Here is a 16,954-nt window from a genome sequence, read left to right as displayed (position 1 = left end):
CTACGCAGTGTAGATTACGCTATCGCTCATAAATGCGGAAGTAATTGTTTTTTAATATAGGCGGTCTTGTGCGTCTCCACTTTTCACAATTGGCCAACTTCATCCCAACACCTAGAACGCGCACAGGTGTGAGCTGAAAGCTTAGTTTGACAAATATATCACATAACTGCTATCGTAGAATCACTTAACTTATACCCCTGAGTCAAGGCTTTGTGTAGCCTCGATATGGCTATGTCTAACGTGCTTCGTAGTATACCCCACAGGTTTAGTTGGCTGCATAAGACACCATGGTGATACAGCGACGTTAAAACAGAGCCACTTTTGTGTCACAGCATACCCTGGCTTTGAACGCAACATACCTCGCTAACCCCACTAATCGAGCTTTGTATTATACCCCACTGCAGATGTCTTTTGACTGCAAGGCCATTGAGTCAAGTTGTTGTGGTGGTCTTGCTTCTGTCGTTTCTCACAGTACTCATGGAAATGGGCAAGAGAAGGTTAGCCAGAAGTGATGTCAATTTAGCTCTACTAAATTGTGATCTACCGCATCAGTTGTTAAGGGTCATTCACACCAAGAACAATAACGATAACTATAACCATAACGATAGAAACGTCCATACTGAACAACGATAAACAAAGTCTCTCCTTGTGTTAATGAATGTGACGGCTAAAATGTGACGGGTTCTGATTGGCTGTTAGCTTTTTATCGTTCTCAAAATCGCTCTCAAAGTGATCCACAACGATATCGTTCTTCATGTCATTATCGTTATAGTTTTATGTGTGAACGTCATCATTCATGTATCGAGAACGATATTTGTTTATAGTTATCGTTATCTTGGTGTGAATGGGCCTTTAGTTCTTCGGCTTAACTTTCACCTTCTGTTTTCATCTTCCGTTAGACTGCTGCTCTTTCTGTTTACTATCTTTTCATCCCAATGGAGCAATGAATAGGTTTATTACCTGTAATTTTAGCGATCATATGAAATGCGTAAATTGTGTAAAATCTACGGCTTTTTTGTTCTTTGGCTGAACTGAGCACCATCTTCAGCGTGAGAGACCTGTAGCTAAGTAACTGCTGTGTTGCTGTGCAACATCTTCAGCGTGAGAGACCTGTATCTAAGTAACTGCTGTGTTGCTGATCTTCAGTGTGAGAGACCTGTAGCTAAGTAACTGCTGTGTTGCTGATCTTTAGCGTGAGAGACCTGTAGCTAAGTAACTGCTGTGTTGCTGTGCGCCATCTTCAGCATGAAAGACGTGTAGCTAAGTAACTGCTGTGTTGCTGCCGCAGGTGTGTGTTTTGTTTCGGGCGACCCCCATTACAGAACCTTCCAGGATCACAAATATGACTTCCAGGGGAGGTGCAACTACATCCTGGTCCAGGAACGGTTCCCACAGTATGACTTCAGCATCGTGGTGGACAATGACGCCTGCAGCTCTGGGGCTTCTGGGGTCTCCTGCGCCAGGGGGATCATCATGAAGTTCCAAAACCACACTGTAGCCCTCAGCATCCAGAACAATGAGTACAGATCGGTAGCAGTACGTACTCAACACAACATAAAGCATCCTGCACTGAAGGCACATACAGTACAAATACACGCTGTATATTACCATCAGCACTGAAAACACATACATATACATGATATTGCCATCAGCACTAAACAGACATACATGTTAAATTACCATCAACACTGAAAACACATACAGTACACATACATGTTATATTACCATCAACACTGAAAACACATACAGTACACATACATGTTACAGTATATCACCATCAACACTGAAAACACATACAGTACACATACATGTTATTTCCATCAGCACTGAAAACACATACAGTACACATACTCACTGTATATTACCATCAGCACTGAAAACACATACATATACATGATATTGCCATCAGCACTAAACAGACATACATGTTAAATTACCATCAACACTGAAAACACATACAGTACACATACATGTTATATTACCATCAACACTGAAAACACATACAGTACACATACATGTTACAGTATATCACCATCAACACTGAAAACACATACAGTACACATACATGTTATTTCCATCAGCACTGAAAACACATACAGTACACATACTCACTGTATATTCCCATCAGCACTTTTTTTACCCCAAGTGTACAATACCAGATTCGCAAGCAGTTTCAGTTGACAAATACTGTACTTTTCAAATGCCAATGTTGGTTGTCAAATGTGGATTTTGATTAGGTCAATTTGTTTGGCCATAGTTAATCATGTAGTGAAGATCTGGTCATGTAGTGAAGATCTGGTATTGTGACAGTCCTTTGTCATGCAATGGGAAACGTGCCCAAAATAAAGTCCCCATGTCTGTGTCCTGCAACCCTCAGACCACGCTGGACCAGGGCCTGTGTTTCCCCCCTACGAGCAGCACGGAATCCGCTTTGAGACCACCACACACATGGTGACTGTCTACATTGACGAAGTCGACACCAAAGTCTCATTGGATATCTACAACAACATCATCATCACCCTGGGGAAGGACTTCCTGAAACACTCAATTGGACAGTGCGGTGGGTATCAAAGGAAGACGTCACTGTCACCATGGAAACGTGTTATAGACTAGATCAGGCCATGTCTGATGTTTAGAGAGCATTTATAACAGCATCAAATTTACTTTATTTAATCTGTGTGCACCTGCAGAACAGGCAAGTTTTTGAAAGTGGAGGCATGACATTTAAAATGATGGTGTAATAATGATGGTGTAACAGAGGCACTTTAATCTATATCACTCACTGGGTTCCACGTGGAGGGTTCTTGTGTGTGTGTGTGTTTGTGTGTTTCTTCACACTATTTATCTTTGTATTCAGGTGAGTGTGGAGGCAGCCCTTGTGTGCGCCCTGGTGGTCAGATAGAGGATGACACGTGCTGTCCACAGACCGCCTATGACTGGATCTCCCCCGACCCCAGCAAGCCCCAGTGTGCTTCTGCACCACGAAACCAGTCCTGTTCTCCACCAACACCATCTATACCACCACCCACACCGTGCCCCACTCCTGTCTGTGACCTCCTCACACAGCCGTAAGATCCAGGGGCCAGACCATATATACATCATGGGTCATACTCACACAGCCGTGAGATCCAGGGGCCAGACCATACATCATGGGTCATACTCACACAGCCGTGAGATCCAGGGGCCAGACCATATATACATCATGGGTCATACTCACACAGCCGTAAGATCCAGGGTCCAGACCATACATCATCATACTCACAGCCGTAAGATCCAGGGGCCGGACCATATATACTAGGGCTGTCACTTTTGTGAAAAAATCCTGTTCGATTCGATTTTTGAGACATAAGTGTTCATTGAATCGATTGTAAAATCGATTTTTCATGTCTAAAGACGTTTCCATTTTCAACGCCAAATATAGGCCAATCCACAAACAACTAACAGGCATTAGGACGAACGTAAAGAGGGTGCTTGTAGACACAAGCCAGCAATATTTCTGATGATTTATAGTCCAGTCATTTTAAGCCAAAATAGGGGTCAAGGTTGAACAAATTGCAACACAAGCAAACTTACCTGATTTTGAATCCTCAATATGTCCTGAGTAAGGGAAAAAAAGGCCCCAAAGAATCCCGATAGAGGAAAGTTTCGAAAAAGACCCAAATATACCCTATTCATGCGCCTATACAGTATTTTTCTCACGCAAATAGGGGAAAAAAATTAACCTTCACATATCACCATGAAAATTACTGAGTTGATTACTTACATCAAGACAAACAAAAAATGTATTATAAGTTTTTTGAAATTGTTTGTTAACATGGGCAAACAGGGCATAATGTAATTACGTATAGTTAATTTGTATACATACCACAACAGAGCTAATAGTCCAGGCAAAGGTCTGACCCAAAACTAATTGCAACAGAATTTATTTTCACATTTTAATATTTCAATTGGTGATCTTTACACCATAGTAAAAGACCATGAAAATCCAGCTGGTGGAAATGTTAAAATGAGGGTTGTTTTATGCATTATTCTTCAGCAAATACTGACAAAACTGTAATTAGAATGTTGTAGAATACACATTCTAAAGAATATCTGACCCCATCCAACTTAACATGGAATTTTAGAATCTTGCATTGTTGAGGAACATTCTTTTATTTTCAAAGAGTGAATTCCTTTGGCTTATTTCATACTGGTTTGTTGCAAAATTGGTGTCTATTTTTACATTGTGGCCCTTTGAATCAATGGAAATAGTTGTTGAATCTTTAAATAGAGCCAAGTGGGTTTTTGCATGCAAGTGTTCCACAATGTGTAATCTGTACAAACACATAGTTAGGCATTATTCAGCCTAGGAAAGTGGTTTTGGTGTTTACGTAATCTGATTTAGAGGTCACTGAAACATACAGTCAAAGATCCGCTTTAACCCTCTCTGATACAGTATAGGGAGGTAAAGTGAAAACCAGCGCCCAAGTGGTTGCGTTCCTATCGAAGAGCAGCTCCAATGTTAAGTCCCATAGACCTATTTAAAAAAAAATATTGTGAAGCCAAATCAGCGATGTTATCCACCAAAAATATTTTTCAGTGTTTATACAGTAATAATATTCTAACTGTGAAAATGTCAGACCCTATTTTGCCTTATTTAAGAAAATCGAAATTGCTCCTATTTGTTTCATAAACGAACTACAAAAGAAGTCACGTGACTTTACCCTTCAACGTTACTCACGGTAGCATGGTTTGTTTATTAGCCTGGTTAGCATTGACGCTTAACACTTACAGCTAGCTCTTCATGTGAGTAGAAGCACAACACCAGTTATCCTGACATAAAGGTTATCACCACGCGGTTTACATCACGTTCCGTTATTACAAAAATATGTTAAGCCAGTTAAGCAAATTGCATATTGATCAGTTAGAGATTAAGCGCCCAAACATGTGACATCACATGCAGCTGTAGTTCCTTATCACCGTGTTACGACAAAAACTCAAAACAATTCAACTGATCCTAAAAATAAGGTATGACCACTTGAAGAAATAGAGGTGACCCCAGTGCCTAACATATGGAAGGCATTAAATTAAGATCCCAATGTGCACCGAGATATATTTTTTCTAAAAAAAAATCCCATCCATTCCGCTAAACTCTAGGAGCGCAACCACTAGATGGCGATGAGATTACTTTCCCTCCCTATAGAGCTGGTAAGTCCCGCCCTTTCCGCTGGACCTCTAGATTGAAAAATCGCCAATGCAAGTGAATGTGAGAAAATAATTATTTTCTGGTCCCGTTTGATTTGTGCCATGAATGTGAACATATGTTGTCTGTGAATTTTTAATATAAATTTTCGTGTAAAGAATGCTACAATTGAGCGGGTAGAAGTTTGATGCGGTTAAACTTTGTGTGAGAGCACTTTGTGGACTACAACTTTCCGCTAGACGACAGATCACTAGTTTCCCATAACAACCATCAGTTGGTCGAGATGTAGAGGGTTATTAAGATCGACTTTGAACACAGTGAACCATACAACTTTACAATCACACTGTATCGTAGTGTTAATGTGTTGAGTGAAGCTAGACGTGTTTCAAATATTTTTGTTACCATGTGTGTTTATTCCTGCCGTTACAAAAACTAGCATCTCAGTTAATGTTAGCGATTAGAGCTAGCTCACGTCACAGGCGACATGTAGTCTTTCTCGTTATGTCTTTTCCACAACTGATAGCCGAAGAATCATATAATATACTGTCAAACTCGTAACATGAAAAATTATATTAAAAATTCACAGACGACATATGTTCACATTCATGGCACAAATCAAACGGGACCAGAAAATAATTATTTTCTCACATTCACTTGCATTGACGATTTTTCAATCTAGAGGTCCAGCGGAAAGGGCGGGACTTACCAGCTCTATAGACCCTTTCAACAAGGTAAACAAAAACAATGCTTGAACATTCTATTTGGGCCCCAATCGACTTCCTCTACATTAAGATAACATATGGAATGTTAAAAAGGAAGTCTTGTGGGGCCAACTATGATGCTGATAATGGAACTCTCTTGAAAGGGTCTATAGAGTGTCCCAGTGACGCCACTTCCATTTGCCTCCATGGGACCTATCTTTCAAAAAATTTTGAACGCCAGTCTATGGCGAAAAATAAATTATTTTCTGGTCCCGGTTGACTTGTGCCTTGAATTACCCATATGATGTTTGTCAATTTTAAAGACAATTTTTCATGTAAAGACATTTGCAGTTTGTTTCGTAACTATTGAATTACAACATTGTGAAAGATCGTAATTCCAATGACTACAAACCCATCAGTCGCGCTAGTGACGTTAGCTCATTCACAGCCACACTAGATTGTAAGCAGAGAGGGTTAAATCAAGGATCTTTCTTGTAAGCATACCAGCAACAGGTCTTAATTGGGCTTTCCTTGCCGATGAAAATACCATGAGTCAGAGGATTAAACACATCAGGTAAGTTGTATTCATCCATAGACTGTACATTAGATACTGTTAAGTGACACTGCAGGCAGCAAGATGCAACCGTTTAACTAGCATAATAGCTAATCTTATCGTTAATTACGTTGGTGACGTACATCGTTCGAGACGAGAGATGTAGTCCACTGAGCGGATTCGCACAAAACCAACATAACTTTTGAAGTCTATCGAACAACAGTACTTTCTTGACGTGAAAAATGATATTTTAAATTCACACACATCATATGTGAAATTCGTGGCACAATTCAAACTGGACCAAAAAATAAATGTTATCTCTCCATTAACTCCCGTTCAAATTTTTTTAAAAGATAGGTCCCTTGTAGCGGAAGTAAAACGGAAGTCACTGGGACACTCTATATCACACTAAAGCAAAGATTGTTAAGGCGGAGCAAGATGTTTCATCAGGAGCCACTTCCGGGAACCCGGATCGCACGGGGGGTCAAAATCCCCCTTTATGCAGAGCAGAGGCAGCGACTGCTCTGCATAAAGGCATCTGCTCCATTGAAGTCTATGGGCATAGCTCAGAATTTCACCACATATGCTAAGGTCTTGGTTCTATAGAGTTAGGAATGTGAATTTCGGGCACGTTTTCATGATCCTCAAACCCTTCTGAACATTTCAGGTACATTTTTAGCATTTTTGAGCATTCCAGTCTGGAGAAAATCAACCTTATATCAGGTGTGCGCCCGGTTATTTATGCAGCTGCTGTTGGCGGTTGCAATGCATGCCAATCAATACGTCATCGACACGCCTCTTTATGCAGACAGGATTCGATCCCCATTTCGCGCCCATAGACATGAACTACGACGAAGTATCAGTCCATCATTTTGCAAGTCTTATAGTAATTGACCTCTTGCCCAGGGGTTGACTGATATACTGTCTGTCCAATCAGAGGGGCCTGTATGATGTCCCTTTACTTTGCACATTTTTTGTCTAAAACAATAATCGGACAGCACAGTATGTTTATATTAGTGAATGCAGGAAAATTGTGAAGGCAAAGTTGAAGATGGACATGATAATGTCCTAATTCAACAGAAGGGTGCAGATGGGATAACTGCAGTTAACCTCCAAGTGACTCTATTGTTGTGACATCTGGCAAAAATGCTATCCTAATAAATATAGTTTAAGATTAATAATTAACAATGCATGCCTATGCATGGATCATGGTTTTACTAGTCATAGAACAGTCTAAACTATACATATTCTAAAAGTATAAGCACTGTACATGAAATATTGCATCAATCAACTTATGTCCCATCTTCCTCCATACCATGCATAACACATACTCCTCTATTCTGTATAGGCGAATCAAGTGAACAGCTGATACATTTTGGCCTGCACTATTAAGGGAAACAAATTAAACACCCTAAACTATATATTTTCTGAAAGCATATACCCTCCGGAGGAGATATAACACCATTTAAGACATTTCCCATCTTCCTCTATGCCATGCACAATACATTGCCCTCTATTCTGTAAAGGCGAATCTAGGATAAAGTGGATACATTTTGGCCTATACTGTCCAGGGAAAACAAATTAAACACCATAAACTACATATTTTCTATAAGCATATACCTTCTAGATGAGATATAATACCAGTTAAGACATGTATTATCTTCCTCCATGCCTTGGACAATTTGTTTGTCAAATGTTGCAATTAGTTTTGGGTCACTATACATTAGCTATACATAATTACATTATGCCCTGTTTGCCCATGTTAACAAACAATTTCAAAAAACTTATAATACATTTTTTGTTTGTCTTGATGTAAGTAATCGACTCAGTAAGTTTCATGGTGATATGTGAAGGTTAATTTTTTCCCCCTACTTGCGTGAGAAAAATACTGTATAGGCGCATGAATAGGGTATAGGTATTTTTCTAAACTTTCCCCTATTGGGATTCTTCGGGGCTTTTTTTCCCTTACTCAGGACATATTGAGGATACAAAATCAGTTAAGTTTGCTTGTGTTGCAATTTGTTCAACTCTTTCTCCTAAAATGACTGGACTATTATTGGCGTGAAGTTTCGCGCACAATGACAAACAGGAGTGCAACATTCTCGAAAAACAATAAGCTGAGTGGACTGCCATTACATCAGTGACAAACATTACTGCAGTCTTCAACGTATCTGTGTCTGTGTTTACGATTAGAAATTTCGCCTACATAGAACTCGATTGCACAGTTTGCATAGCCTACCGCTTTGTTCTTCTCCATAGTTTGATATACCAAAAATCCGATCACTCGTCTCTCTCATGTCGCACAGGTTGATCGCGTTGTCCTCCATTTTTTGGCAAAACACGAGCAGCACAGCAGCTGATTGAAACAGCTGTTTCAGGTGCTTAAAATTGGTAGGAATTTTCTTTTTAGCTTTCGCAATGCTTAGGGACCGTTCGTTATTTATAAACGGGGCCACCGGAGGAAAATAGGGGAGTGTCATGTCTTTTTATTCTTTGTTGAGGGGAGGGTCACCTAACTTTTTTTTGTCTAGGAGGGAGGGTCACCCATCTTTTGTATTAATGAAAACAGCAAAAAATCAAAGTGGCTTTTTTGATTGTTGATTTCTGTCGCCATATAACGTTCTCTTTCGTTCTATAGCTCTGTCAACATTGAACAATGAAAATAAGGGAGATTTCCCAGGTTTCTCACGCAAAACAGCGAAAATGTCAACATTCGTCCCCATTAACGTTGGAAGGGTTGGAGCAAGTAGCCTACTTTATTCAAGCCTAACAGCCTATATCCATTTGGTCAACTTTATCCAGCCCTAAAAAAGTTAAATTTAACTTTGGTTTACTTGTAGTTTACCGTGTAGCCTAACTTTAAACAGTGTGCATGCTTAACAAAAAGCATACTTGTGCTTCATTCATCCACACATCCAGCTCCTAACGTTTTGACAAGCATTTCTACCAATTGACCTCGTTCCTGCCCATCTCTAGCTTTGCTGTCTCCATCCTTTCTGTTTTTGTTGTTTGCAAAAAAAGAATATAGTATTTATTGGTAACCAGCAACAAGTGCAATTTGTTAATCGCTGTCATTCTCTCTCCTGCCAACAAAAATGTGTTACGTTCCAAGTAGCAGTGCGTAATTCTGCTTCATAAAGTTGAACAAATACATTTGGTCATATAAATAGCCAGTTTATGGTCTACAGAGTTGGTAAGTTATGGTAGGCCAACTTGGAGAGAATATACAGGGGGAATTCTTTGTCTAGCTGAGTAGCATGGCAGGTGCGCACGTAGGCATAGCCTACGGCCGAACACTGCAAGCGCTAATGAATCGTGCTCTCACGACAACCACGTCGTTAACTTAAATAGGCCTAGGTTAACATCACTCTGAGTTCGCATTCAAGCAAGCAAAACGATGATTTGAATACATCTGTTTCACTGGAATGGCAAGGAGTAACAACAGGACAACACAGAGACAGGCCAGAATGCAGGACTAATGTTATGAGAGTATTACAGTAATATGGGATATTCTACGGGAAAATATTAAAACGGCAAGACAGCGGGGAAACGTTAAAATGATAAACCCGGAAAAAGTTGGCATGTTAGGTATTTTTCGGTCCCTGTGATTATTTGTGAAATTGTGCAAACGGCCTTTTCAAGTCATTTGAGAAGGAAGGAGTGTAGCAAGCTCCCAAATTGACGCTCGTCTGAAAAATTGAGTTTTGGATAATGTTCAGCTTCGGCAGCTTTACAATGACTGAGGAAGCCTAGAGACGAGTCCATAGCAACAAGTTCATGTGTTGAATTTGTTATTACCCAGTGTGCTTTGTTGAATGGTCTCAATGCTTTATTGTTTTATTTAATGTGAATACTTACTAGAGGAGTAACTTTTCAAGTAGGCTAATGCAGTTGCAGGAAGTGTGCATTTAGTTTCCATGCTTATTGTGTTTCCACAACAATGTTAGTGAGTAAATCTACTGAAATGGCCACCGTCTTGGTGAAGTGTGATGTGTAAGATCAGAAAGCAGAGGTTGGGTACAGGGCAATTATATATATATGTTGATGTGTTTTCATAGCGTGTAAGAGCGTTGGCGGAAGACATCGACAATTGACCGGGGAGGGTCATGCCATTTCTGGAAATGCTGCTGGAGGGTCGTTGGTAATTATATAGCAGGCAGGGGAGGGTCATGCAACTTTCAATCGAAGCACTCAAAATCCCTCCGGTGATCCCGTTTATAAATAACGAACGGTCCTTTACTGCACTTCGGAATTCTTTTATATTCTTACATTCTTGTTTGTGAATTTTGTTACATTGTTATCTATCCTTTTTATTTGTTTAATTCGTTTAAAATTAATAGTGTACATATTTCGTTAAAATCGATTCCCTATTTTAGCTATTGGTCCAATCGATTGGGCAATTGATTTTCGAACGTAAAGTGACAGCCCTAATATACATCATGGGTCATACTGGGCTGCTCTGTCTGCATTACACTATACAAATGCAACATTTACATTCATTAATTTACATTTTAATATTTTATTCATATTACAGGGGCCATTGTCCTCAGACCAACTTGGGGTTGCTCAAGGGCACAACGGTGAAAGCCGTGAATTGAACCCACAATTGTTCAGGCTACTGCATGCTAGCCCAGCTCCTAACCACTATGCTACTGCATGCTAGCCCATCTCCTTATCCACTATGCTACTGCATGCTAGCCCAGCTCCTTATCCACTATGCTATTCATTCAAACCTTTATTTTCCTTCTCGGGTGTACAATTGAGGGCAGCCCTAATTTTCAATGTAGCCGAGATACAACATAAAACAATAATATAATAACAGCAACCACTGAGATCACAGGCATAAAAATAGATAAAATAAATAAGAATAGATAAAAATACAATACAGACAATCAGACAATAAGCATACACCTTGACCGCATTTCATTCTGTATTGCTGTGCTACCATAACTTGATACAAAAGTTAAAGTAGCTGCGTCTCGACGTTGCTTGGCAACCATTCAGATAGAGGAAATCAAAGATTCTAGAACAGAGCAAGATAGATCAGTTACGTCATATTCATGAAGTACGCTCTGAGCCCGACAGGGCGCCATTTTGGTAAGCTCAGCGCAACATTTCATATACAGTTCCAATTCTATGAGCCCACCTGAACAGCTGTTTTTAACGTTGCCAGCTGTTTTTTTTTTTTTTACTCGGTAATGAACTGCAAGAACTGACAGTGTGAAAGGCCTGATTTATCTTTTTCCAAGTTTACACTGAATAAGGAGAGGTAAATAGGCCTATTATTTAGACAGAAGTAGCTATTGCACTGGTATAGATCACATAAATTCCCATTGAGAGACTGTATAGCCTACTGATAAGCTAGCTAGCAGGCAAACTAACTTAGCTAACGTTATATTATCACCACTGTTCTTTTTTCTACCTGTAGGCTATACGTTAACCCTTTGTTCACGGCCTGCTTAAACACAGCGCATAGGCATAGGCTATTATTATCAATCACTAATAAGGTCAAGATTTCACTCAAGCGTCTGATAACTTAAATAAATGCAAATAGTTGGCCTAGGCTAAACACAACCGTGCTTGACACTAATTATTATCGTTTCCATGCAGTCAAAAACTCCCAAATTGTCCTGCTTGCCTATGTGAAATGCATATGACCACAGAAGTTCGTTTTCAAAAATCATTAGCCTATATACAGGCTGGAGCCAAATTAAAACATGTCTTTGTAAATGGCTTTGTAAATTAGGCTACGTTTAATTAAAAAGTGTTTCTTGCGTGCGTTCATTCTCTCATTCCCTCTCCAAAATGTTCCTTTTCTAGGCTGGCCAAGTGCATGAACCCAGCATCGGTGCGCGCGTCACATGAAACACAATTGAGACAATAGATTGACCATATTGTACAACTGCAAAGCCTTATCATAGGCATGTTATATTCATGACATGAAAAGTGGAACTTATAGAACGAAAATGAGAAATTGCGCAGTCGGTTAAACGTTTTAAACTTGCGCAAAACTGATGAACCCAGCATCGGTGCGTCGCATAAATTAAAACACAAATTGAATAGCCTATGTCAAACGGGTGCTTTCTCTTCGACCTCCACAAATTAAGCTACAGTTAATTCCGTAGTCGTTTGAATAAGTTTGCGATTGACAACGCGACTGACAACGTTGTGATAAATAGGCATTCTAACTTTTGCAAAGTCAACTTGAATGCATCAATTTTGAACAAAGTTGTGTAGGCTACACCGCGCCAGTTGTAGTCTGCATGAAGTTCTTGCACAAGCCACCGTTTTGATTTCCGTAGGGGAGATGCGGGCTGAACCCGCTTGAGGGAGAGAGGTGCAGCTAGAGAATGGGTGCTCTACACTACGCACATCTCTATGAAATAATGTAGCCTAGACTAATCCATATTTTAAATATTTTAAAAACAATCATGGATATTGTGAGTAGCCTAGGCCTAATGCAGGAATGGACGTTACAGTTATTCAGTAACTATAACGAATTACTGAAATTTAAAGTGTTACCTTTAGACTACTTCGTTTCCCAATAAAGTAACGAAATTACAGTAACACGTTACCCCCCAACACTGGCCTATTGAACTTTGGTGGATGATGGACAGATGTCAGTGCCCTAGCCTAATTTACCCTCGGAAACAATTCTACATTGTCTTTATACAATATATTTAACTGGTCTAGACATGGTGTGGTCTATTGGGTTTCACGTAATTTCAACATACAGCTTTACAGAATAAATATTGTTAACATGTTAGGATCAGCGCCATAGGATTCCCACGGTAGCCAGCGTCTGTGACGACACCTGAGCTTACCAAAATGGCGCCCATAGAGTCATAGAACGTACTTCAACATATCCAACGTATTCTCTTGCCAGTAATCTATCTTGCTCTGTTCTAGAATCTTTGGAGGAAATATATTTCTTGGCGAAAGAATAATTATGTATAAATAAATCGTTATATTTCTTGTTACTGTGTCTTTACTTTATGAAACTTTGCCAGGTATTTATAGTAACAGTTTTAGAAAAGCAATAAGCCACTCGTTCGTAGGTTACACTGATTTTTCGTGCCTAACGACGTTGTGCCTAACAACGCCTCTTAGCTGTTGTAAAATTAGTGTAAACTACGGCCTCTCGGGGCTTATTGCTTAATTATGTACCATGTACCATTTTTGTTATAATTGGTGCAGTGTGTGTGTTGCATTTGTGTGTTTGCATGCGTGCGTACGTGTGTGTGTGACTCCATCATCATGCCTCTCTCTCTCTCTCCAGTGTGTTCCAGGAGTGCAAGTGGAAGGTGGACCTGAGCTGGGTGGAGCAGAGCTGCAGGTTTGACGGGTGCCACGGCATGCCCTGCCCATCACTGGCACTGGCTGCATATATGTGCAAGCAAGAGGGCGTCTGTGTCAAATGGCGCCACCTCACCAACGGCACCTGCAGTGAGTGTGACAAAAACACACACACTCACACACACACACTCACACTCTACTGTGAGTGACTCTACACAGTGAGTGTGACAAACAAACAAACACACACACACACACACTCACACACACACACACACACTCTACTCGATTGTCAATGTAGTACGTTGTGTATGTTTACGTAGTAAAGTAGTAAACACACAATGTGGGTGTGCTGCTTCTGCTCCTGTTTCAGACGTGCCCTGTCCAGATGGGATGGAGTACAAGGAGTGTCGTTACAAACTGGATGACCACTGCAGTGGAAGGTACAGGGTAGTGTGTGTGTGTGTGTGTGTGTGTGTGTGTGTGTGTGTGTGTGTGTGTGCGTGTGTGTGCAGACATGTGGACTTAAGTCACATGACTTGGACTCGAGTCAGACTCGAGTCATGATTTTAATGACTTCAGACCTGACTTGATAAAATTCGGCATGACTTACGACTCGACTTGGACTATTTACTCGAGACTTGACTCGGACTTTGCCTCTTTGACTTGTGATGACTTGACATGTTTTGAGTCAAAAACTAAATCTCCTGATCAAGGATCAGTCACCCCAGAGACGCTTTCACTTCCGCAACTAAAAAATAAATAAATAGCAGAGACAAGCGGGCAGAGCACAGTATTCAGTGCTGCCGCTACCCTCACACAAGGATACAAGGAAGTTTATTGTCACATGCATATAGTTACTGGAAGTAAGAAATGCAGTGAAATTATGTCTGGTGTCAGCCTATTTGTGCATTTATGGGGGCATGATTTGCATTGTGCTCAATAAGCATCAAACCAGCTAATAGGCTAACTGAAATAACACCCATGCCAATCTCTAGGTATGGTGAAGGGTATGTGATGATGTGGGGCTATTTTAAAAAAGGCTAGGCAATCAAGGACATGGTAGATAGATGGAGGAGAAATCAAAAATATGTCAAAAAATAATAAATAAAAAGTTCTATGGAGATGTGCAAAATTTGGAGAAAGTCAGATGTGTGTGTGTGTATGTGTGTGTGTTTTGACGTGTGATGAAATAAGAAAATAAATAAAAGGTCTGTAGCATAGGGAGAGGGATGTAAAAGTGCTAAAAGTCATGTAGGTGTAGGTGTGTGTGTGTGGGGGGGGGGGGGCCTGGGAAAAAAAACTTCTCCTGAGTCTCTCAGTTCTGGCTTTGTGACTACATAGGCGTCTTCTTGATTTCAGCGGTAGGAATAATCCATTGTTAGGATGAGAAGAGTCCTTCAGAATCTTTTGGGCTCTTAGGAGTACTCTTCTGGAATAGATATCTTGTAGAGCAGGGAGTTGAGTTCTTATAGTACGTTCAGCTGAGCGCACTACTCTCTGCAGAGTACTACAATCTCTAACTATCTCTAACTCACACGCATTACGCACTGTGTGTAGGGCACCAAGAGACAGAGGAAGGACCAACATTTAGCCAACAAATAGTAGCTTTACTGCAAACTGATTTGCACTCTTGTTAGAGAACGTTTACAATGTCAAAATGCACCAACAGCATGTTACATAAAGATGATACTTTTCGGTTCCTCTCCATTAAGATCCAACTTGAACTTATGCTACTCCATTTAATTGAGAACGCGTCTGAGCACGCACGAGAGGGAGAGAAAACGAGTGGCAGGTTCCAGCTGGCTTGTCATTGTTAATGATGATTGATATATCCTTTTAAATATAAGAAACGTATTAAAGGAAATCATGAAGGCAACAAATACGAGATTAGAGGAGATTGCGAATTGATCTGGTTCTCACTAGCCTACTGTTATAAACTGTGAGATCCAGGTCACTTTGACAGGCTGCACTCACTGTGATTTGGAAAATGGACAAGCAAATGAAGAGTTGTCTTTGCCTTTGTGTAATGGAACTGGTGAGTCTTGAAGTATTCAATAATTTGTTTACATGAAGCACATGATATGCCAATTGAAATGCGTTCCACTCAGCTAGATAGGTGGCTACAGGCTATAAGGCTCATAATTCACTTTTAATCGCAAACAGAAAATGTCAAACAAGCATCATGTCATACATGCTTCTATTTCCAAAGGAATGAAAGCTGTTTGTGCCAACGTAATTTCATGCTTATCATTGTTAATATTGTGCTATACATGTGGCAAACAATGTTAGAGTTTGTGGACTAGCCATAGGCTATATTTGAATGGAGCTGGTAAAAAAAAGATCATTATGAGAACATGTGGAAAGTGGCACACAATGGGCTTAAAGTGACAGTGCACCATTTACAAATGAGTTAAACAGCATCAAATATGTAGTATTTGTAGTAAGAAATGAATACTTTAAAACAAAATTACTGTGTCATTATTATCTTTTAAATAATATAAAAGTGTTGATCTTGGCTTCCCTGATGAGTCGCCACTGGCAGACAGCCTAATAAATTGTTTGCAGGCAAATCTGTGGCCTAGCGGAGTGAAATGCCATCAGTCAAATTATTACTCATCCTTACAGTGGGCGCCGCAATTTGGAAAAACAATATATATTTGCAGCTGTGCTGAGTGTCATGTAGCTATCCGTTTTATACAGATTACTCAGGTATGCACATGTGTATATTACACAGGTATGCTCATGTATATATCGTAAAAGATTTCAAGACAGAAACATTGAACATATTTTAATCTGTATTTATAAAAAAAAATACTGTGGATTAGATGGAAGTGTTTTATTATGATCGATGGTCTAATAATGGCATTATTAAGTGAAGAGTACCTGATGGCTTGTTCAGGACTTGAAAAAAATTGGGACTTGGACTTGGCTTTGATGTGACTTGGACTCGACTTGCCCTTCTCTGTATTTACTTGGGACTTAGATAGTCATCTATCTATCTATATATATATATATATATATATATATATATATATATATATATATATATATATATAAAAAAAGGTATAAAGTGTGGCTGCCAATCGGCTGTGGGATGGAGGGAGGGGTTATGCATATGTGCTAATATAGCACGAAAACAGTGAGGCAGTAAGACAGTGGTAAAAGTGGCTAGTGGACAGACAGTACCCAAACATGGAGAGGGTGTAGAGGCAGACAGACTAT

General features: G+C 39.9%; 1 protein-coding gene across 1 annotated transcript in view; it reads left to right on the top strand.

Moving 5' to 3' along the window:
• The first annotated feature begins 1,452 nt into the window (after positions 1-1,452).
• Positions 1,453-16,954, top strand: part of LOC125310324 (intestinal mucin-like protein) — a 36,516-nt gene continuing 21,014 nt past the window's right edge. Inside the window, exons 1-5 of the mRNA XM_048267624.1 lie at positions 1,453-1,536; positions 2,378-2,560; positions 2,858-3,068; positions 13,716-13,882; positions 14,103-14,172. Coding sequence (XP_048123581.1) covers positions 2,449-2,560; positions 2,858-3,068; positions 13,716-13,882; positions 14,103-14,172 — 560 coding nt within the window. The 5' untranslated portion in view covers positions 1,453-1,536; positions 2,378-2,448. The remainder of the gene's footprint in view (positions 1,537-2,377; positions 2,561-2,857; positions 3,069-13,715; positions 13,883-14,102; positions 14,173-16,954) is intronic.

The sequence above is a fragment of the Alosa alosa genome, chromosome 17 (assembly GCF_017589495.1).
Source record: "Alosa alosa isolate M-15738 ecotype Scorff River chromosome 17, AALO_Geno_1.1, whole genome shotgun sequence".
Lineage (NCBI taxonomy): Eukaryota > Metazoa > Chordata > Actinopteri > Clupeiformes > Clupeidae > Alosa > Alosa alosa.
This window is presented reverse-complemented; position numbering and strand designations above follow the sequence as displayed.